Source organism: Schistocerca gregaria, chromosome 1 (assembly GCF_023897955.1).
Source record: "Schistocerca gregaria isolate iqSchGreg1 chromosome 1, iqSchGreg1.2, whole genome shotgun sequence".
Classification (NCBI taxonomy): domain Eukaryota; kingdom Metazoa; phylum Arthropoda; class Insecta; order Orthoptera; family Acrididae; genus Schistocerca; species Schistocerca gregaria.
In genome coordinates this window covers 792297937-792322857 of record NC_064920.1, presented here as the reverse complement: position 1 = coordinate 792322857, position 24921 = coordinate 792297937, and the positions used below count along the sequence as shown (strand labels likewise).

At 39.2% G+C, this 24921-nt stretch overlaps 1 protein-coding gene across 3 annotated transcripts in view; it reads right to left on the bottom strand.

Annotated features, from left to right (window-relative positions):
• The window catches only part of LOC126269725 (protein SCAI), an 80231-nt gene that overhangs the window by 20679 nt on the left and 34631 nt on the right, over positions 1-24921 (bottom strand). For all 3 annotated transcript variants that reach the window (XM_049974014.1, XM_049974013.1, XM_049974015.1), the window contains exons 10-11: positions 16402-16488; positions 7981-8071 (exon numbers count right to left, since the gene is read on the bottom strand). In XM_049974014.1, the coding sequence (XP_049829971.1) occupies positions 7981-8071; positions 16402-16488 (178 nt within the window). The remainder of the gene's footprint in view (positions 1-7980; positions 8072-16401; positions 16489-24921) is intronic.

The following is a 24921-nucleotide window of genomic DNA, read 5'->3' as shown; positions in this document are numbered from 1 at the left end:
TAAAATACATAAAGTATGTAAGTCTTGAATGTATATGAAGACATAAAAGTTAATTTATATGTGATAAACAACACAATGAGTAAGATGGGCATAATGCAAAATCTGTGTCTTTCTTAAAATGAGGTTGTCAATTTGGACCTAGATCTACTGATAAACCAACATACCCTGTGAAATTAGTTAACTTTCCATAAAGGCAGCAAAGGGAACTCTAATCTGAACTCATTTCGTTAAAACACAGTTAATGTTCTGCATATACATCTTATTTTCTATATCTTCTCATCAAGGATACTGTCAGAGTGTTTTGTCAAATGAGTATGTATCTCAATTTCTTTGAAGATGTTCAGTGATCAGCATTTTTCTACATGTCAAGAAAGGTGCTGTTTTTTGTGATGTCATTAACAAAGTGCTTGCATTCTCTTAAATGAGGACAAAATGCAGAAGTATCGGGTTCATTAAAATTAATACGTTCTCTAAGCCTAGTTCTGAAGTTTCTCACTGCCCAAAATAAAATTTATCACTGTGTGTGATAAATTTTATATTCTCCAGTCATGTTATATGTGTGACTCTTATGTATGTTGTGTATAATGCATATCCTACAGTGTTCTCTGTTCTGCACATTGGTTACAGGACAGAGAACGCCCTACAACAACCTCCAAACCTCCCCCATGTCCCCTCATAGCTGACAAACCTACTACATTTACCCCACCCTCCAAACTCCCTCCCACTTTCCAAAGACCTCACCTTTTGTCCCACTACCAAATTCAATCAGGCAGAACTGGTTAAAGACGTTCGCTCCTTACCCTGGTCCCTACTGTGGAAACACTTGCCACCAATCCTACTGATCAGACCAAAAAAAAAAAAAAAAAAAAAAAAAAAAAAAAAAAAAAAAAAAAAAAAAATCAATGCTGAACCCTGCCCGACTTAGTTCTCTCCTCCATCCAACAATGAGCCACCTCCACTGCTCCCAAATCACTCTCTGTTAACTTTCCAGAATTTTGTAACCTCGAATCTTGCCTCATCATCATTCCCTAAATCCCTCAACATGCAAACTAACCTTACATCTGCATAAAGAATCACAGTCCACCACTTAAAAACTGATCCCACCCTTATAATCCTACCTGTGGACAAAGGCTCCATCACTGTTGTTTTGAACCACAAGGATTACCTGGCAGAACTCTGCCTGCTGTCAGATACATCCACCTACAGACCTTGCCACAGTAACCCCATTCCAGAAATGCAGCAGGATCTCTAGTTTCTCCTCAAATTGTTTGGCACATTCCAGAATTTCTCCCTGGACTCCATCCCTCTGCTCATCCCTAACACTCCCCACACTCCTACATTCTACATGCTTTGTAAAGTCCCTAAATCCAGCCACCCAGAATGCCCCATTGTGCCCCCACTGAGAGAATCTCTGCCCTTGTAGACCATCACCTTCAGCCTATTACCCGGAACCTACCCTCCTATATAAAAGATACCAACCATTTCCTTCACCAACTCTCTGCAGCTCCTGTCTCTTTATCACATGGTGCCCTGCTTGTCACTATTGATGCCATTTCCCTTTATACTAATGTCCCTAATGCCCCTGGCTTTACCGCTATTGAACACTATCTTTCGCAATGCCTGGCAAATTCCATTACCTACAAACAAATTCAGGGCATAGCTATGGACACCCTATACGGCACCAAACTATGCCAACCTATTCACATGCCATCAAGAGGAATCCTTTCTAATCATCCAGAGTCCTAAACCCCTCACCTGGTTCAGATTCATTGATGACATCTTTGTGGTGTGAACCACGGGTGAAGATAATCTATCCACATTCTTCCAGAACCTCAACACCGTCTGCTCCATTTGCTTCATCTGGTCCTAGTTAAACCAACAAGCCACCTTCCTTGATGTTGACCTTCACCTCAAAGATGGCTACATCAGTACCTCTGTCCATATCCAACCTACTAACTACCAGCAACACCTCCTCTTCGGCAGCTGCCACCTGTTCCATACCAAGAAGTCCCTTGTGTACAGCCTAGCCACCTGTGGTCATCGCACCTGCAGTCTAGAGCGGTCCTTCTCAAAATATACCAAGAGTCTCACTGAGATCTTCACAGACCATAATTATCCTCCCAACCTTGTACAAAACAAATCTCTCGTGCCTTACCTTTCCAGTCTTCCACCAAATCCCTAAGTCTCACCGTCCAGCTACAGAGGAGCATTCTCCTCGTAACTCAGCAACCCCCCCCCCCCCCCCCCCCCCCCCTGGACTGGAGCAACTGAATTACATTCTCCGCCAGGGTTTCGACTACCTCTCGTTGTGCCCTGAAATGAGAAATGTCCTACCCACTATCCTTCCCACCCCTTCCATAGTGGTGTTCCGCCATCCACCGAACCTACACAATATACTCGTCCATCCCTACACAACTCCTGCTCCCAACCCCTTATCTCATGGCTCATATCCCTGTAATAGACCAAGATACAAGACCTGTCCCATACATCCTTCCTCCACCACCACCTACTCCAGTCCAGTCACAAACATCACCTATACCACCAAAGCATTGCTGCATCCTATGTAGGTATGACAACCAACAAACTGTATGTTCGCATGAATGGCCACTGACAAACTGTGGCCAAGAAACAACGGGACCACCCTGTTGCAGAGCATGCTGCCCAGCACAACATTTTTCATTTCAATGACTGCTTCAGCCTGTGCCATATGGATTGGATCCTTCCCACCAACACCAGTTTTTCTGATTTTCACAGGTGGAAACTCTCCCTGCAATATATCCTATGTTCCCGTAATCCTCCTGGCCTCAACCTTCGTTAGTCACTGTCCTTACCATTGTCACTGACCAACACAAGCAGTCTTTCCGCACCCCCGCCCCCCTCTCCGCCACCTCTCCACTGCTTACCATCTAACCATCTTCACCTCCCGACTGCACCTAGCTGCCCTACCCTCTCTCCATCTTGTCCTTGCCCACTCCCCAGCAGCATATCACATCACGACCCACCGCTCCTAACCCCACTATACCTCCCCCCGCCCACCCCAGCCTCCTCCTTACCCCCACCCAGTTGCATCTCCCATCATGCACTGCTGCTGCTGCTCGCAGTGTGGCTTCAGCTGCCAGAGACTGCAGTAATGTTGTGTTTGCGTTTGCATTTGCGCGTGCCCACTGGTGTGTGTGTGATCTGTTTTTGGCAAAGGACTTGGTTGTTCTAAAGCTAATTTTGTTGTGCCTATCCTCGATTCAGCATCTCCGCTATATGGTGAGTAGCAACTACCCTTTTCATAATATTGTTACATACCATCCTGGATTTTCCATTGTTTTATCCTTTAAAAAATACTTACAAGCTGTGGAGCAGCAAGCATATAAGATTTTTATTTTCCTTACTTGCTTCTATGCTCTTTGAGATGTCTGTCTAAACATCTAAATGAAAGGTGGATTGTTTTGTGCTATACGCATTTTGCTTCTTTTTATTTACGAAGTAGCCTCAGTGGCCTGTAATACATAATTGTTTTAAGTGTATAATAACTGTGGTACATAATGATTACAGGTATGTAACTGTTTTAAGTGTATAATAACTGTGGTACATAATGATTACAGGTATGTAACTGTTTTAAGTGTATAATAACTGTGGTACATAATGATTACAGGTATGTAACTGTGTTACAGTTGATTGTTATTCTCTTACCTTTAGGAAGGACACTACTTTTAGAAGCACAAATTTCAAAAAGTTAAATTGCTATTTGGTTCTTCTCATGATTTTACAATATTAGTATTCGATATGTGTCAATCTGGAGTTGTTCTTAATTGACCTAAGTACATAAGGATGTCCAATTTTTGGCATTTTTTCTAGATCAAGTCCCATCGCACAAAACATGCATGCCGTAACAAACAAATATCAAAGTATATACATACACAGTAACACAAACTAAGGATGAATTAAAAATGCACAATGACAGCTGGAAACATTATATAAGGTAAAAACACACAACCAACACAAAGTGAAAGAGAAGTGTTCAATAGAAATGTGTTTGAAAATGCCAAAATCAGACATTCTGGTGCATGCAGGCTGACTAGGTACAATTACTGCTCCACACATATGGGTTAATAAGACTACAAAATTGTGAACAAAATACATAAAATAAACATTTGTTATGGGCCACTGAAGGCTATTCATAAATTAAAAAAAAATGGCAAAGTGCATTTGGCACAAAACAAACAGCCTTTCATTTAGTTGCAATTGATTTTAAAGCTGGAATGGAGCTTTATCATACTCCATCTGCAGTAAGTACATTTTATCCCTGACATGACAGCATTACATTCATCTTTTATAAACAATTTATCAAGCAAGTCAGTCACAATAAAGTTTACACTGTATTAACAACTTTTTAAATTTTGTTTCAGGGTCAATTTGATGCAAACTTAGATCCAATTCCATATTTATCTACAGCAGGAATCAACAAATTCATGCCACAGCAAGGCAATCTGATAAGCAAAACAATGTCTCTCCCTGTGTGGGAATAAGATGATCTGTATGTGACCACCATGGCACATAGACACTATGACACATAGAAGTTTGAGTCTGGCAGTGAGCTGTGAATGGACAGCCAAAGCGATTAGCAGTATGTAAATACATTTTATAATATTACGTACGAAAAGGATATTTTTGGATGAAGGTAGAATGCAAATGAACAAGTATATTGCTCAAAAATATTGGTATTTAAAAGGATGTTTCATCTAACTAAAAACGGGACCAAAAGTAGTTTTTTTCTGATGGAAACAATGTACTTTTTATAATGGCACTTTAGAGTTCTTGAGAAGTCAATATCGGCAACAGTAATAGAATTTTCAAATCCACTACCTTTTTGTTTAAAAATATTATTACTATTATTTTAATTGGCCCTCAAAGCTGTAAGCTCCAGACACATTTCTTCTTTTATATTTAGGCATGTTCAGTGGATTTAATCTAGAACAATACAATTTCATTTCTAAGTGCAATACTTATAGGGTGTGATTCAAAAGTTTCAAGACTTAACTCAGAACTAGAAATTTATTGGACATTTAAGAACAGGGGACTAAAATTCTTCAAAATATGATCCTTCAGCATCAACACAGTGCTGCCGTCTTCCACTGTTCATAGCCCTTCTTGAAGGCCTCGGGCATCATGTTGTCAAGAACTCTCGTCGAAGCCTGCTGGATGGCGTTGAATTGCTTCCCCTTTAGGCCTGTCTTGATCTAGTACTAAGATGATGGTCATTGCTTAATAGTTTGTGCACTCTCACCACATTCTGATCTGTTCTGCTTGATGATGGCCTCTGAGAGCGGTCATCATCTTCAATATTCCCGTGGCCATCTTTGAAACATTTGTGCCATATGAAAACCATTGCATGGGACATGGCTTCTTCCTTAAAGGCCTCCTGAATCATACCGAGTGTCTCTGTGACAGTTTTGTTCAGTCACACGCTAAACTTAATCACATAACGCTGCTCCAGGTCAATGACATGCACTCATGCTGCAAGCAATGCACACTCTCCGGAGGTAACTGCTGCAGCATCAGTTTGTTCCTTTCAAAAATTGCTCTGAGCACTATGGGACTTAACTTCTGAGGTCATTAGTACCCTAGAACTTAGAACTACTTAAACCTAACTAGCCTAAGGAAATCACACATATCCATGCCGAGGCAGGATTCGAACCTGCAACCGTAGTGGTCGCGCGGTTCCACACTGTAGCGCCTAGAACCGCTTGGCCAGTCAGGCCGGCTCAGTTCATTCCTGAGACCCCCTACTACTCCCCAAACTGGCGGAACCAGTCCACACATGCTCCACTACTCAGAAATGAATCAGTCTTGAAACTTCTGAACCACACCTTGTATAGATTAAAAAACAATTCACAACATAATTTTTACACAAATAAATTACTTTTTATAGTTATTCATTTTTCCAACTGAAATCTGTATTTCCTCTCATCTGGTCATGGGTTACAGACTGCACTGTCACTTCATTTATAAAACATAGACATATTTTCAAGTCACAATCTTATGTCTCAATGTTTTATATGAGAAGCGTGGCTGCAATCTTTAACCTATGAGCAGATGATAAAAAACAAAGATTTCAGCCAGAAAAATGAGCAACTGTCAGCAGTACTTTATTTATGTAAAAACTGTGATGTGAACTGTTTCCTAATCTACAGTACCACATATAAAAAAAACCTATATATTACAGATTAAATCAATTGAAGATACCACAATATAATAAAAAAACTGTATTTTACAGGTTACATCCATTAAAGATGCCTTAATCTAAAAGGCAAAACACATCTTGAACAAATTAAATACACTGCAGCAAGAAGAAAGATGTTTGAATTTATAAAACAAATAAAAAATATTTCTTTCTACAAGTTGTAAGGCTGTGAACTTATGAGAGTCTTTGCACAGATTAGGCATACTGCCCCCGTGAAACACAGTGACCGACTCATAAAAACGATTTATTATATCTGCCTCCGGTGGCATCATTACCAGTTTCATATACTGCCAGGTCATGATCAGACAATCTGGTTAAAAAGAAGGAAAGAAAGGGAAGTAATAAAATACTAGGAAACTAAGTTGCAGATTAGATTAATTTCTGTACACATGATGTTTCAGTATACTATATAATCTATGAAAATTATGTGTGACAGTAGAATAAGACTCTTCCATAAAAAAATAATTTCAGTCACTGACACCATTTGCTGATTTCTGAGAGATCGCGATTGCAAGATATGAGACAGGACGATGGGCATATGTGTTGTTGTACACATGTTAAAAGTTCACAATATCAATCAGGTGAATAATATTAGTACTATATATATATATATATTAAAAACAAAGATTCCAAGACTTACCAAGCGGGAAAGCGCCGGCAGACAGGCACATGAACAAAACACACACACAGAATTACGAGCTTTCGCAACTGGCAGTTGCTTCGTCAGCAAGGAAGGAAGGAGAGGGAAAAATGAAAGGATGTGGGTTTTAAGGGAGAGGGTAAGGAGTCATTCCAATCCCGGGAGCGGAAAGACTTCCCTTAGGGGAAAAAAAAAAGGACAGGTGTGTGAGAGTGTACACCTGTCCTTTTTTTTTTCCCCTAAGGGAAGTCTTTCCGCTCCCGGGATTGGAATGACTCCTTACCCTCTCCCTTAAAACCCACATCCTTTCATTTTTCCCTCTCCTTCCTTCCTTCCTGACGAAGCAACTGCCAGTTGCGAAAGCTCGTAATTCTGTGTGTGTGTTTGTGTGTTTTGTTCATGTGCCTGTCTGCCGGCGCTTTCCCGCTTGGTAAGTCTTGGAATCTTTGTTTTTAATATATATATATATATATATATATATATATATATATATGAATGAAAGTAACTTACAGTTAACATTGTATACTGTCTGCTTCCGTTGTCCAGTAGGTATACACAATACACATCTTTAATTTTACCTACTGGACAACGGAAGCAGACAGTATACAATGTTAACTGTAAGTTACTTTCATATTATTAACGCTGTCAAACTTATATTTACAATATACCATGTTGTAACCAAAAATGTAATATCAACAGGCAAACAACTAAAACACATGAAATAAAGTCACTAAAAAGCACCTGAAGATGAGCCTCCAGGGCTCGAAATGCATAGTGCAATAAATAAATGCAACTTGTGACTGAAGGCGGTTTGTTCTTTATTTTACGAAAGTAAAACAGTCGCGGACGAAACACTGGTAAACAATGGATAAAATTAAGATATATATATATATATATATATATATATATATATTAAAAATGTAATCATCTATTGCATGTATACAGCTAAGGAGATTATATTAAGTAATGCATATTTTAAAAGTTCAGAGTTATAATTTCATCCTCTCAATTTTTTGCATGAAACACTTTGGCAGAATGTGGCAAAGTAACATCACTACATTGCAACTATTCCTTGCTGTTTAATTCAAGACTATTATGTACTTACCAGTGCATATCTTTTAACTGAATTGCCTTTTTATTGGGGTGATCCACTTCCTTCTTGCTGTTGGTCATAACTCCTCCTAAGTCATAACCCACTGAAAATAAAAAAAAAAGTTGAACTCTAAGCAACTCTTATAACTAAGTAAACATCAACTTTATAGTTACAAAATTTCAAAATGCTTTGTAGTAGCTCTTCCATGGGACAAAGCTAAATAGGACAGTGAACCACCTATGTTTACATAAAAGTACTATACCAATTATTGCTAAAACTACCACAATAAAGAAATATTTCTGACAATTTTAGGTAACTGCTGAAAAATTAAAAACACAAACAGTTTTTGTCAATTATGAAGTGGCGTTTACATAACAAAATGGAGTACTTGTGAATTTTTGGATCTGTTTTCACAAATGAAGACAATATGGCGTATGCTCCTCTGGTCAAAGAGTAATACACACAAAGAACAGCACTTTCTCGCTAGTATGCCGTACTGCAGAACAGTGTGAACCGACTGAAGGACTCAATTATTTGCTTATAGGATGCACAGTAGTATTCCCTTACTAGTTTGTGGAGACATTTTTGTCAGTGACAGGTGATTGTTGATTTACATGCTCTTCTGAAAGTATCAACATTTAATTATGTTTATGCGATGTAATCAGGCTTGTTAAGGACTGTACCATAAAAGAGTTTCAACTCATCTTTCTTCCACTATGAGTCTCTTGGTGTTGATTTGATCAACACGTCAGTAAAGCAATGAAAGAGACTGGGATTCTTTGCTTCAGTACACATAGACAGACATCAAAACATGCACAGATTCCAGTTGTGATTTGATGCCTCACACTGTGAAACGTTTCCATTCTTCTTCACAAAAATTCAAGTTCAACACTTGTAAATCAGTAATATAACACTTGACTATGAAGGCTGTTGGACTTCATTTGAAACACATACAGAATCATGATTAAACAGATGCATACAATTTAGAACAGGCCCATAATGTGACACACATGTAAAGCTCATCATAGGCTTTATTTCATGGCAGTGTTGAACTTAATACAGAAGGATGAAAATGACAAGAACGTGAAAATAAATAATTTTGGAGTATTTCTGGAGGCTGAGAAGGAAGGAACATCAGGATGTAACATATGGAGGACAAGAGGTCATCAGATACAGCTCTGAAGTGAGAACCAAATTATCATCAGGCTTCTACTTAAAATGCATTTTAACAACTTATCCAAGACTACACAGATAGTGTGCTGCAGAAAATGTCAGATTTCTTCATTCAATACATACTCTTGTTGAATGCCAGTACGGTGATGGTGATGGTGGTGGTGGTGGTGGTGGTGGTGGTGGTGGTGGTGGTGGTGGTGGTGGTGGTTAGTGTTTAACGTCCCGTTGACAACGAGGTCATTAGAGACAGAGCGCAAACTCGGGTTAGGGAAGGATCGGGAAGGAATTCGGCTGTGCCCTTTCAAAGGAACCATCCCGGCATTTGCCTGAAGCGATTTAGGGAAATCACGGAAAACCTAAATCAGGATGGCTGGAGACGGGATTGAACCGTCGTCCTCCCGAATGAAAGTCCAGTGTGCTAACCACTGTGCCACCTCGTTCGGTAATGCCAGTACAGTACTTCAGAGGACAAAATTAACGTGTATTTTATTTCAGTCTTTACTGGTGGATTGGATAAATTTAACTGATGTGACTTTACTGAAAAATATATAAGTGGGGGAGGAAGGGAGAGGGAAAGTGGTTGGTAGACAGAGAGGTGAGGGGGAGGCAAAAGTTAGGAAGGTGAGGAGAGAGAAAAAGAAAAGGGGGGAGGAGTGTTTAGACTTGCCAACATAGCAATGGAGAAACTTTAGAGTAACAAACATATGCAGACAGGAGGGAGCTGCGAAATTGCGTATGTCACAGGTAAGAAATTGGAAAATGAAAATACTGACAATGATTATGATTCAATATTGTAGAAACAGACATTGTACAACTGAAATATTTTGTTAAATTTTGCAAGGTTCTTACAAAAATGTAAACGCCTATTCCAAAATGGAAGGCGGTGGTGATTATCTGTCAAAGAGAAGTTCACTCAGTTTTATGACACAATTTCCAGTGAGCAGTCATAATGTTTTGTCAATGCCACTTAAAATAAGTATCATTAATTAGTGCTACATTACTGACCATGAAATTTGTTGTTATATGTCTACCATGTCAATGACATTACTAGATTTGGTGGAAGCCACATTATATGTACGAGGGTTGCCAAGAAAATAATGAACCACATTTTTTTTTCCTGCGACAATCCTTTATTGAACATAATGAAAATTACATGCATGAAAGAATGGTGTTTCATCTACACATCCTATTTTTCCAAGCAATCTTCATCTCATTCTATGGCCTTACTCCAGCACAAATCAAGGGTGTGTATGTCCTGTTGGTACCTATCCTTGTCCTGGTGGCAGAGCCAGTGCTATACTGTGTGAATCACTTCCTCATTGTCCTCAAAACGTCTTCCATGAATGGCATACTTTAATAGCCCAAACAAGTGGAAGTCAGAGGGAGCTGTAGGGTGGATGGGCTAACACTGTCCATTCCTATCTTGTGATGTGTTCAGCAGTCAACAGACTTGTGTGGGGCCGGGTGTTATCGTATTGCAGCAAAACATTCCTGGGTCGCTGTGGTGCCAAAGTTGCCGGAAACGTGTCTTGAGTTTTTTTAATGTGTTGACATATCCTTCTGAATTAATGGTACTGTCTTTTGGCACCACATCAATGAGAATCACACCTTCACAGTCCCAGAATATGGTGATCATGACCTTACAGGCGGAAGCAGTTGCTTTAAATATTTTCCTCTGTGGGGACTGGAAATGGCGCCATTCCGTTGAATGGTGAACCCAGGTTTCATCACCTGACACAATTTGAGACATGAAGGCCTCTGCCTAACTTCAAAATGTTTCAACAAAACAACACAAATGTTTTTTCTGTGTGATTTGTGATCCACCGTTAAGACACCGCAGGACCGATCTTGCACACACTTTTGAATATCCAAGAGTGTGATAATTGCATCCACAATTCCTTTGCCGACTGATGGATGCAATGCCAACTGCCAAGTCATAATGCGTCTCTCCTCATATCCTCGCTGCAACATGTCAGGTGTGACAGCCTCAGATGGTCTCCCACACTGCTGCAAATCATAAAGCTCTGCCAAACTGCTTTCTGATGACCTCACCCTACGTGCCCAGCGACTAACTGCACTTCCGTTGACGAAAGTGGCTTTCCCATCAACGCCACAAGGAAAGTGATGGATGCCTTTCCTCACAGCCAACACAGATCTGTAATAATACGAATTGGTTGCACTGTTCCTGTGATATGATCAACCCCGTATGCTCGATGGAATTTCCCAAAATCAGACTTGACGAAGTTTTCAATGGAACTGGATAACACCATTTGCTGGATACCTCCATCACATAAGAACTAACAACACTTCATTGGTGCAGTAATAGCAGCAGCTAAAAAGTATATGCCAAGAGGATACCGAAAAGAATATGTTCCAGGATGGAATGATGAAAGTGAAACACAGTACCAACTACAGTCCAGCTTGGATATATCTCAGAGGCAGAAATGGGCAGAAACAGTCAAAAACATGGACTTTACCCACTCGAGCAGGAAAGCATGGAGTCTTCTGAGGAAACTGGGAGGAAGTGCACCAGCATGCAGAAAAATTTCCGAAGTGACACCATACCAAATTGCTTCCCACATCATTACAACCTCAAGAGTGCCTCCTGACAAGAAAAGTGCAAAACATATCAGATGACAGCTTCATGACCCGAAAAACATGGCATCTCCCTTTTCTGATTATATCCATCCCTTCACAGTTTCAGACACTGACTCTGGAGTGAAGGACCTCAGACCTCTTAAGGCGCCTGGATTCGATGGTATCCATCCAGAATTCCTGATCCATATGGGAGGAAAAGCTAATAAATGGCTGGCAGAATTTTTCACTGACATCCTGCTGACCGGTCAACTTCCACAGGAATTTAAAAAGGTGAAGATAATATCTGTTCTGAAACCTGGCAAACCCTGCAACACGGTAGAAAGCTATCACCCCATTGCCCTACTTAGCTGCTGCTACAAGCATTTTAAAAGGCTACTATATAACAGAATGAGTAGCGCTATCCTATAGAACATTCCAGTTGATCAGGCAGGCTTCAGACCTGCTGCAACCAAGTATTGTCTCTCACATCCTTCATAGAGTCAGGGTACCAAATGAAGCAGAAAACATCTGTGGTGTTTGTTGATCTAACTGCCGCCTTGGACACTGTGTGGAGGGAAGGCCCTATCTAAAAATTTCTCCGCATCATACCCTGCAGAACAATGGCTCGACTGATTAACAGCATGCTAAGCATTTGGAAGTTCCAAGTAATCACTGGAAGCAACATAAGTAAGGAGAGGAAGCTGAACATCGGATTGCCTCAAGGATCAGTTCTCTCACTACTACTGTTCAACCTATACCTATCTGATCACTTCGTCCAGAAGATACTGCTGTGCTGATGTCCTGGCTTTAGCTGTTAAGACATCAGGAAATGAAGACAACAGAAGAGATTCTAACCAATGACCTGTCTGCATTAGATAATTACTTCAAAATCTGGAGACTCCAACCCGGTGTGAGTAAAACAGAAGTGTGTTGCTTCCATTTAAATAATTGGTTGGCGAACGTAAAACTGGAAGTAAGTTTCAGAGGCAGAATTCTTCATCATAATTGGAGTCCGAAATATCTTGGTGTCATCTTGGTCCATACACTATGCATCAAACAACACCATCTTAACTTAGCTCAAAAGTTGAGAACTCAAAACACCATACTCCATGAGCTGTGAGGAACTACCTGGGGATCTTCAGCAACCACCCTGCATTCTTCAGCTCTGGGCTTAGTGTATTCAAGTGCTGAGTATTGTGCACCTGTTTGGATGAACAGTCATCATACAATTCTCGTCGCCACCCAGATGAATTCCACAAGATCTCCAGGAATTCTAACCTACCCGTGCATAGCGACCTACCACTATTAATTCGTAAAAGACTGAAATCACCCCATCCAACTCTGTGATTGCTAAGGATTTTAAACATCTTGAAGAATGGAAAGGTCAGTGGGAAGTAGTGACAGATGTGCGCCTGCGTATCATCATCTCAGGTGCTAAACTTCCAAGTGGATTTGACCTACCACACAAGTCCTGGACTACATTCAACAGAATCCGCAACGGCCATGACCGATGCACGGATGCTCTCTTTACGTGGAAGAAGCTGCCTAATCCAGCCTGTGACTGCAGGGCTCCATACCAGGCTGTTCACCACATTGTTAGTGAATGCAGGATTCGAGCCTATCACGGTGCTGAAGAGAACTTCCTGCCAGCAACTCCCAGATGCAGTGCACTGGATAGGACTGGATATTCAGTTGTAAAGACAAACTTAAGTTTCTTGTGTGTGTCAGTATGTTAATCTGTATATGTAATTTAATTTTATGATATGTCTGTATTAGCCATACGCTAAATAAGTAACGTTGGCAGCAGATGCTCCATGGACTTTGCAGAAGCATTTGTGAATATTCCCCACAGTTTCTTTCTTTGCACTGAGAAATTGAATGACGGGACATTGCTTGTGATGTTCATTACCTACAGATGCCATTCTGAAACTGTCCTGCAGCTGTCTGAAGTTACAGAAACTTCACATGCTCACTCACAAGACTTCAAATAATACATATGTAACGTTTTGCATTTGTAGAATTGTTTTCGGCTGAGAAAAAAAAAAAAAAGGTGGTGCATTACTTTCTGGACAACCCTTGTATGCAACAAATTCTACAAAGTAACATAATATAATATATGCAAACAAATGAGGAAGTCCCCTTAAAAATACTGGAACTGTCTGACTAGCATATGGACTTTGAACATCATTTTTCTCACACCATGTATCTAATAACTGGACAACTACAATTGGTTTGCGTGACAAAGATGGACCAGGACACTCAGCACATTACTGCTAATGCAATGGAAACACTCTTGTTTCAGTATACTTAATTTTTGAAAGGTTTTAGTACTGACCATAAACCTTTTCAAATTACAGGGTAGGAAGATGACTTGAAATACACATTTTGTCTGAAAAAAAAGATAGATGTAATAAAAGAAATGATGTAAGATGGTAGTTTCTGTCTGCTAATACTGGCTTGATATTAACACAAATTTGAAAAAGACTACTGTATTTTTAATTTCTTGTGTAACATATAATACACAAATAGTACCTGTGCATACACATTATGTGATCAAAAGTATCTGGACATCCCTATGTAATGCGGAATTGACCACTAAGTGTCATGAGAAGTGATCTGCCAGCACAAAACAAGATGGGATGTATTCTGCATTCAGTAGAAAAGCCATAACAGCCAACTAGGACAGTCAGGAGAGCTCAGTGAATTCAAAAATGGGGTAGTCATTGGATGTCAACTGAATGACAAATCCATCAGGCACATTTAAACCCTTCTACAGCTGTACAAGTTGACTGCTGGATATGTGACTTGAAGTGGAAACACAAAAGGACAACTACAGCTAAACCAAGAAAAGGCAGACCTTGTGCAGACCACGGGCCATCAAACACTGTGGAAGGAGGCTGTAAAAAAGCATATTAAATCACCAGAAGGAATCACTCAGAGTTCCACCAGTCCAGCTAGCACAATGTGTGTTAAGACATTTAAAAATAATGTAGTATACTGGTTGATTAGCTCCTAATAAGCCACACATTTCTGCAGTCAATGCTAAGCAGTACTTAAGGCAATGTAAAGAGCAATACCACTAGACAGTACATGGCTTGAAACAAGTGATTTGGAGTGACGACTCACACTGTACCCTGTGGCAATCTAATGGAAGATTGTGGGTTTCAGTTTGGCAAATATATGGTGAACATAGCCTGTCATCAAGAACAGTGGCAACAATCTCCATATCTACATACATATTCCACTAGCCACCAAGCAGTGTGTGGCAGAGGGCACTATTTGCACCAAAGTCATATTCCCCCCCCCCCCCCCCCCCCCCCCCGTTCCACTCGTGGATTGCACGTGGGAAAAACGAACGACTGTCTGAACGCCTCAGTATGAGCTCTAATTTCCATTATCTTTGAGTGGTGATCATTCCGCGATTTGAAAGTTGGTGGTAATAACATATGCTCGACATCCTTGGCGTAGGTCAGAGTTTGGAATTTAGTGAGCAGCCCCTTCCATTTAGTGCATCATCTGTCTGCAAGTGTGTCCCACATCAAACTTTGTATGAGATGGCTAAATGTACCTGTGACGAATCTTGCTGCTCTCCATTGGATCTTCACAATATCTTGAATCAGACCAACTGGTAAGCATCCCATACAGACAAACAATACTCTAAGGCTGGACAAACTAAAGTGTTGTAAGCAATTTCCTTTGTTGAAGGACTGCATCGGTTTAGGATTCCACCAATAAATCACAATCTAGAGTTTGCCTTGCTCATTACTTGTGTAATCTGATTGTTCCATTTGAGATCATTTCGAATATTCACATCTGGATACTTGACGGATGTTACCGCTTCCAAAGACTGGGCATTTATTTTGTACTCATATATTAATGGGGATTTTCACTTTGTTATATGCAGTAGGATACTCTTACTAATATTGAAAGATAACTGCCAATCATTACACCATGCATTTATTTTCTGCAAATCTTCATTTATTTGTTAATAACTTTCATGTGTTACTACTTTCCTGTAGACTACAGCATCATCAGCAAACAGTCTAATGCCACTGTCAATACCATCAACCAGATCGTTTTATGTAAATCGTAAAAAGCAGCAAACTTATTATACTGCCCTGGGGCACACCTGATGTTACGCTTGTTTCTGTTAAAGTCTCCCTATTCAGGACGACATACTGCTCTCTGTCTGTTAGAAAACTTTCTATCCATATGCATGAAGTACAGAGGAGGTAATGTTACACTACACAGCTGTTTTTGCCCTTAGGGTGTGGCTCTCTTATTGACCTTAAGAAAACACTAAATTTGGAATGGTATGAGCACATTTCACAGCACTGTCTAATGCATACAGTAGAGGAACAGTTTGGCGATGATGATTGTTTCTATCATATGGCAATGCATCCTGTCATAAAACAGCATCTGTGAGGCAATGGTTTGTGGACAATAACATTCCTGCTATTAAATGGCCTGCCCAGAGTCCCAATCTGAAGCCAATGGCAGCTTTAGGATGAGTTGGAACATCAACTTCTCTCCAGACCTCAGCTTCTCATTGAAAGGATCCTCAGTAGAGTTCAAGCTGTCACAATGATTGTGGATATACCTTACATTAATGTCCACTAATAGATGTCCAGATACTCTTCATCAGATAGCACAATCACTCAGAATAGTTAGATTATTACTTACTGTCCTCTGGATGTTTAACTGATGAGAAGCATCCATCTGCAGAAATGTACAGCAGCAGTGCTCCATTTGGTGGTAGCTCTTTAAACCCTGGAAGAACACCATTTCTAAATGACCTGACATGAACTACGAAACAGCCTTAAAGACCAACTCATAATAGAAAGATGAAGGCATGTAATAAAGTTTATCAGTATATTAACTGGTGTGGAAACATGCAATTAGTGTAAACTAAGAAGACCAATCCTATCCTTTAAGAGACCCACCCACATTATGTGGTAACAATGCCGCAGTCATCCCATTAACATTCACTCCAGTAATTGTTCTGTCCAAATCTGTTACTGTAACAAGAAAAGAGTGGCGGAGCTACAACGAGTAAAAAAAAGTTGATGATGTGTAGCAATGTACATCAAATTTTTAAGTTTAAAAATTGGAAACAAATGACAAATTGAATGAAATTTTGCAATTTGTACAATGTCATAAAGAACCATTTAAATATATTCATAAACAAAAACTAGCTTAACACAGAACTTAAGCTGCCTCTTCCTTTTTATATTTTTTGATACAACCTATACCTGTAAGTTAACCCACAAATTGTGAACTCAACGCCACGGAAAATTCAGACTGGTTAAGCTGCTTTTTACACAAGGCAGTAATAAAAAACTTTTTTTAATTAACAAAAATGAGGAGGGACAACACTATCTACAGCTGATTGATGCTCCCCCCCCCCCCCCACACACACACACAAACAAACAAAAATCAACCTCAGTAAAGCTGACTAATTGTGAGCAATTGAGCAGACTAACAGAATTGGGTGGAGAGGAAGATACTGCGTTAACCAAAAGGGCAAAAGATGTATGTGGCAAAACGTGGGTGGGGACACAATGAAAGACATGTGGAAAGAGGGACAGGTGGCTCTTAGCAACAGTAGCATAAAAATCACAAAAAAGAAGATATCTACAAAATGGAGGAGCACTACAATATTGCATTTGTTGGGAGGGAGAACACTTTGAGTGATTAGGTAGTGTTACAGTGTCACTTTTTGGGTGTCTGTCTGGTGTGTGTGTGGGGGGAGGGGGGGGGGGGGCAGGCATGTGTGTGCCTGTGCGCATGCATGCGCATACCTAAATCATAAAAAAGAACAAAACCTATCTATTGTTGCATATTTTTACGTATCAATCAGCTACAGCTGCGTGGTCATCTTTCCTAATTTTAGGATACTGTTTCAAACCTCGAATTACTGTTAACGTAACAAAAATTTATTTTCATCACTGTATTCCCATTCACTGTGATGGCTGACAGTGTGTTTTAAACATTCATTTCCAGAAAAGAACCTGCACAAATCTGGCACTTAGTGAAAAAGAATGTGCAGAAATTAGTTTGAATTCTTCCATAAGAATGTCAACATTTGTCTCAGAACTTTCACTTTATATATCACCTATCACTTTCATCAAGAATATTTAATTTGAAAACTATGTTAACACCTACATGCTCCGAAGTCGTACATTCACTCAGTTTAGCTTCAGCACTGTAGTTTGTTCACCATATGGTAAAAAATTGTTTATCAAACCTTCCACTGAAGATTTTAACTGCAAAGTTAGGTACTTCATTATAAAAGCTTTACAGTACAATTTTCATGCCTCAAAGCATAGCCTTATATTCTGTAGAGAAACCATATTCTGATACTTTCTGTTAGATTAACACTTTGCGGTCTAGCTGCGAGCTATGCTCACAGTCCCTGCACTATGTGTTGCTGACAAGTGACAAGCTATGCTCGCAGTGAAGTAAAAAATGCACAGAGAACATACTATGGGCTATACTCGCAGTTCGTGTGCTTCGTCATGCAGCTTGATGTTTTAGTTATGGGAAAAATCCACAAGAGAAATGTTCGCGTCTTTAGCTTCTGACATACCCACATGAAAGCAGTGCCGGCAAGATGTCGCAGTACAGATGAAGAAATTTTGGAGGTTTTATTCAATGATTCGGGGTCTGAAGAAGAATTTTGTGACGATTCTGAAGATGACAGAAATATTGCAGGTAAGTATAACATATTTACTGAAATTTCGATTTTGTGACATGTTGTAATATGTACGAAAAAGTTGGCGGCTTGTATACTTTTGTTATGTACATTTCCTGTAACATATTTTAGATTTCTAACAATAATACAGTTTATACAGTTGTGCATACAACTTCTTTATTTACAGAAGAAGAGCTTCAGAAGGATATTGTCATGACGTCTCAACGGGAAACACGCCCAGCAGATCACGAATAAAATATAGACTGTATAAAAGTAAACAATTTTGGCCAGTGTTGTCTAATAACTGGCCATGATGGCAGGGGAGGAACAAGTAGGACAGAACCCTTCGACTGTATGCGACAGACTAACTGGGTGACATTTTGGAAGAAAAATTCCTCCAACTGACAACAAAGCGAGGATGTGCAGATCGTGTAAAATGTGTGGTGACAAGGCTAAAAAAGAAACTGGAAAGGGGAAAAGGAAAGAAACGACATACTACTGTCCAATGTGTGTTGTTTTCTGCATGACAGAATGCTTTGAACTATGTCACACGAAAGCCAATTACATATAGAAATGATTTATAAAAAATAGTAATGTAATATAGATGCATACCGTGATTTTCTTTATAAATACCTTTCAGTTTGTTTTTACAAAACATAAACAAGTGTAATATTCTTTCTGCTTACAATAAATCCTACTACAAAACTTTATTTACCTTGTGATAACAGTGTAAATTTAAGTGAAGTTGGTAACTACAATGTGTTACTTCATTTTAAAGTTTAAAGTGCAGTGGTAAAACACAAAAAAACTGCAATGATTTATCTGTAACCGTTCCCGAATGATGATTTCTTGAAAAATGACAAAAAACCACAGTCTTGTGTGCTAGAATGTCGTACTAAGTACCAGACCTTAAAGTGTTAAAGCTGAGTGCTACAGTAGGACTTGACCTGGAACCTTTTGTGGGCAATGTTCATACTAACTCAGCTATCCAGATCTGTCTCTCAGTTTCAATTCTGCCAGTACCTCTCTCCACTTTCACATCTTGAAAGAGGGGTGCTAGCATAACTGAAGTTGTGAGGCATGTCATCAATTGTGCCTGAATGACTCTCAGTAGAAGCATTGCCCACTGAAGGCCAGGTTCTGTTTCAAAACAGCACACACACTGATGTAGACTGAAAGATTTACTAATGAACCAAAATATTTCAGGCTACACAATTTTTTCTTCCCAGTCTTAGGTGAAAAGGTCGTCCACTAAGTTCTTTTCCTCCTCCTTTCTTTTCTAGAATAGCAATAGGTGTGGTCAACAAGTGCCTTCCCTTCCAACAGATTAACATGGCTTTTCTTTGGTGTTGGTGAATGGGAAGGACATGCAGAGTCCAAACTGAATTGATGTATCCAATTTTGCTTTTGCAATGATGAAACACACTTCTGATTACAATAATGAGTAAGAGGGACACCATCATATGCCTGTACAATTGCTGAATTTCCTAACGGACCTCAATCCTCACTCCATCATGTACAAGTATCAGCATCCATTGTGTGGGAATGTGTTTTGAGGGTGAGCCCTGTAAACCATTTAACAATTGAATAATTTAATGCAAAGATTTTCCATTGCACAGCTGCTTCAACATTTCATAGGATTTATGATGGATTTCTATAGAGAGCAAAAATTAATAACAACATAATTATTTAACTACATTTTCTGCAGAATAGAAGTTCCTGTCAAGCATTCTCTTGGAACTGCTGCTGTCAAAAAATATGTACACATTTCAATTTTATTTTAGCAACTCTGGGCACTACTTCCTTCTTTCTTAGGCAGTGGTTTATTAAAACATACATTTTAGAAAGATAACATAGTACATCCTCATTATCCATGGATTCGTATGTAATTTTGGAGACACATGTTACTCCATCATTTTCTACAACCTCTCTGTATTTAATTATCATCTATGACTATTCCAAGATCAGTGGCGACAAAAAGCCTACTTGAATTTGACGCTCAATTGCTAGAACTTTGATGCCGCAGTTCTCCAAGGAGAACTCATATTGTCATTTGACCTCCATACCGTATCAATGGTCAGAAATATGCAACTGTACATGTTACATTTCCAATGAGAAAGAAATTATTCATCTTTCAGGGATTTATGGATAACATAAAGGTGCATCTCAACTACTTTTCATTAAATTTCTGTCAATGTAATGCTCTTAAAAGATCTTCATGAACATCAAACACTGAAGAGAAAGTTTTAATTTAACTAGCCATATCAAATTTGGATAAAATCACAAGCTTTCATTGACCGCCTCCATCATCATGTAAGGGGCTATCTGACAGTTGTGAAACTGGTGAGACTGCCATTTTTATGCACACAGAACAGCATTCGATCAGCTGGATTATGTCACAGAGCTGGCACATGCTGAGCTGGTGTCTTCTAAATCTATAGACTACATTGGTGCTTAATGACCAGCATCACATCACGCGGTAAGCTAGGAGAAGTCTTCCTGTATGATATTTCTTTATCAAGTGCACCACTATTCCACACACTGCCCTGCGCACAGCCAGTGTTTCTATTAAAGTTGTTATCACAGAGTCTAATTTCCACTTTGTCCCTAATAACACAGTCTCCATTCTGTCTGAGCCAGAATTCTCAATTTTCAAATAAAATCTTGTATTTATGTAACAGGCTATGCTGGAACACTACCAATTTTTCAAAATTCCTCTGTTTAAGATGATGTCTTTATAGACTGTCCATTTTAAACTACTGCTATGCTTACAAGGAATATTATAATCCCTAGGACTCCAGACCAAGATAATCTTAAAAATGTTGCAACACTTCTTTAATTTTTCTGGTTGGCCAGATGACTGGTCTTATTCCTTGACTGTTAGGAATCTACCTGTCTTACTTTTTGTTGCATCACAGAATGGAAGCAACACTACGTGTTGGTCCTCCTGGTTTGGCTGAACACCATAGCGTCTTGGTTTCCTCAATACCATTGACCTAATATCGCACACCAAATGCTCGTTCCTTCTGAACACTATTTACAGCTGATTACTCTTGGAGCTGTGGTGCTTCTTGGTCAAAATTGTCCTGAGTCCTGGCTTGTGTATTAGAGTGTTCAGCATAGCTTTCTCTGAGCCTGATGATGGAAGCTTTCAATACACAAAATGACCAAGTTCATTTGGTTTCCTTTCAACCAACATATCTAAGGAAGGTAAGTTCTTGCCCCATCAATCTCCATGGTAAATCTAATGTTTGTATGTATACCATTCATACGGTCGATGAATTCCTGCAGTACCTCAATGCCATGTGGCCACATCAGGAACGTATTGTCAACATATTTGAAGAAGCAGGATAGATTGAGGGTGGAGACTGTCTAATGCTTGTTTTTTGATGGCAGTTACCTCAGACATTTCATAATTTCCAATGTACCAAAAATAGGTGGTTGTAAAGGCGTGTCAAAATAATTTTAAAATTTCAAGGGAAAACTGAGGAGCCAACAGTTTTAACATAATTTCTACTAGCACCTTTGTAAAAAGGGAGACATGTCAAGGCTGGCAGTAAGTTTCCTGGCGCCTATCGTCACCTGTTTTATGATAGCTGCAAACATTTATGAGTTCTTAACATTGTATTTATAGTGGGTAACTATAGGTGACAATAATTAAGTTAAAAGCTTTGTCAGCCTGCATACAGGAGAGATAATATAGATGACTGGTCTCAGAGGCACGCCATCTTTGTGTACTCATATATTTGTGAGATCTTAATATCTGGGTGGCTTAGGTGCTCTTCGGCATAAATTATTCTAAAGTTCACCCGGGATGACAGAGTTATTTAGTGGCACCTCTGTCTTCCTGCTAAGTGTTGACATGGGATGCCATTTAAGAATCCTGTATTTGGTGTCTTCCTGTAACAGACACACTTTCTTATGACAGAATTCCATGATGATTATCTATGTACTGTTTCTATTTTTAAAGCTCTGGGGCATCATGAGGAAATCCAAAGTTTTTCATCAGTTTCTCGCAGACAAGGTCACACCATGGTCAATGGTTACAGGGTACAATATGTACAATACCTTGGACCTTAATTTACACCACAATGTCAATGGTTTGAAAACCACTTTTTTTAGAATGTAGGATTAGCTTCGATGGACTGCATGCAAACAAAACCAGAGAATATCATTCAAAATGAGCCTTCTGAATAAAGCAATGTGGTACTTTTTAATGTAGAACATCACTGAAATGTACCTCTGAGGTTCCTCATATAGCCCCAAAGCATTAATGAGGGGAAAAAAAGTCAATGAATATAAAAAGTCTGACAAACTTTTAAATGTACCTTACAAGTGCTCAGTATGGCTACCTGTTGTGATGCAACAAACATCAATTGCATGGCTCATAACAGGGGTGGCACTCATGAGCCTTAATTTTAGCTGTATGTAATTATGAAGTATTGGAGGCACAAAAACATGATTTTTCATATACTATGTAAGGGAAACCTTGCATGAAGTTAGGTTGGAAGACCATGAAATCTCGGTCATAAGATCGTGGAATCCTATATATAAAGTTTAAGCACTGTGGCATACATATCTAATTCAACATTTGCGCAGCATGCACCAAGCTATTAGGTGTGGTTCCTGCAGTTTACAGCTCTGCTCATAAGATCTACATATTTGTTTGGTAAATGTATATTGCACATTTTCTACCCCCACTGATAGTGCCCCAACAATATTTTGCAATGCCAGGCAGCCAGTCTCATTACATTATTGTCAATTGGATTTTAGATATTCAGCTTGGAATTGTGTACAAATCTGCTGAACCACCCAACTGACTCACCTTTAAGAAGTTCAAGGACATAAAATGAATAAATAGCTAGTGTGGGACTATTCACCACATTCTGACACTACTGTGTCCTGGTAGTATTTTATCACTTTCACAATGCATTATGAATGCACAACTGAAGCACTCATAGCAGTTTTCTCATTTTTACCTGCTACATGGACAGACTCTGTGTGTGTGTGTGTGTGTGTGTGTGTGTGTGTGTGTGTGTGTGTGTGTGTGCGTGCGCGCGTGCACACTTCGAAAGACATAAATTCACAAGTCACCTCCAAGGTGCTTTTAAAAAATTGGCAGCATTTGGGAAAGTGACTTAATCACTCAAGTTAGCTTCTTATATGGACAATTTGAGTTTGCCCTGGAATATGGCACTGCTGATTTATTTTACTCTGCCTGAGCTTGTTTTCTAACACTAAAGTGAAAGTGTTAAATATATTGAAAAACTGAATATTTCTGGCATCTGCACAATACCACAATGGTTGGAGATACGTATGGCATTTGTAGCTGTGTAAGAAGTTGCTACTGTTGGTTGGAAAACTAAAGCTGAAGAATACCCTGGAAATTGCTGTATTTCATACGTCATTCTCAAACATTATTATGCATTAATGTCAGTCTATTGGGTAGTACATTTAAGGTGTTGCATCATATACATATTTAAAGTTCAGTCATTCAGTTACTTTGGGGCTACTGAACAGTTACTGAAATGTAACACTACAAAAACCAAGCACTGAAGATTTACTTCAATGGGCATAATAATAATCTTAATTTACAACAATCTTGCCTAAGGACATCTTTTAGAGCAATGTAGTTTGTAATTTTCAATGAAAGTCTTCTTGTGTTTGGGGGGTTGCGAGTAGGATGAGGGGGACGGGGGGCGGCCATGTGGCTAGAATGGTGTATTTCATACGATACTCAGTGCCAACACAAAATGCAATTTTGGTTCTCATTATGTAAAAATCTAAATTATAATTTTATGTGCCTAATTGATTGAGTATTTCAAATTACTCTGGTTGATATTCAGTTTAATGATATTGCCAGGGACAGTAAAATATGAAGAATAATTGGTTTTCCCAGCAGCAACTGAGGCATAACTGCTGTGTCAAGCTGCACTGAATACACAGTCCTATCACACATGTGGATGACGAACAGTAAAATTCTCATGATGCTGAACACCAAACATACTGAGACAATAAAGGAATTAGTTATTCTTTTTGCTTTGCTGTCACCAGCAATGAACAATTTATATCCTTGAAATAAAAACTCTGACAAGTCAATTTAAGGTTGCTCTATTAATTGGGCTCATAAAATTATGATTTTAATATATTTTGTGCATTTCTGTTGCCACAAGGTCAGAAGAAACACCCGACAGGAAGCCCCTTTTCGTGCTGACTCCATCCGCTCAAGATGAAGACCTAAAAATAGTTTTAACAACACTATAAAATTGTTACTTGATGGCTTCAAAGGGAAGCTTGGCACGCGTGGCTCTACTACACATTTTTGCTGAGTTAACAAAGTAGATGATGGACAGACCAACAGAAAACTCTAATAACGTCTACAGGGGTTAAATGTCCTGCTGAAAATACCTATGGTTAAAAGGAGATATTATCCAAGTCTTTCTGATAACAAATGGGTGTTTTTAATCCTTTACTTTGTAAAAAATAAATGAACTGTGTTTAAAGTAATA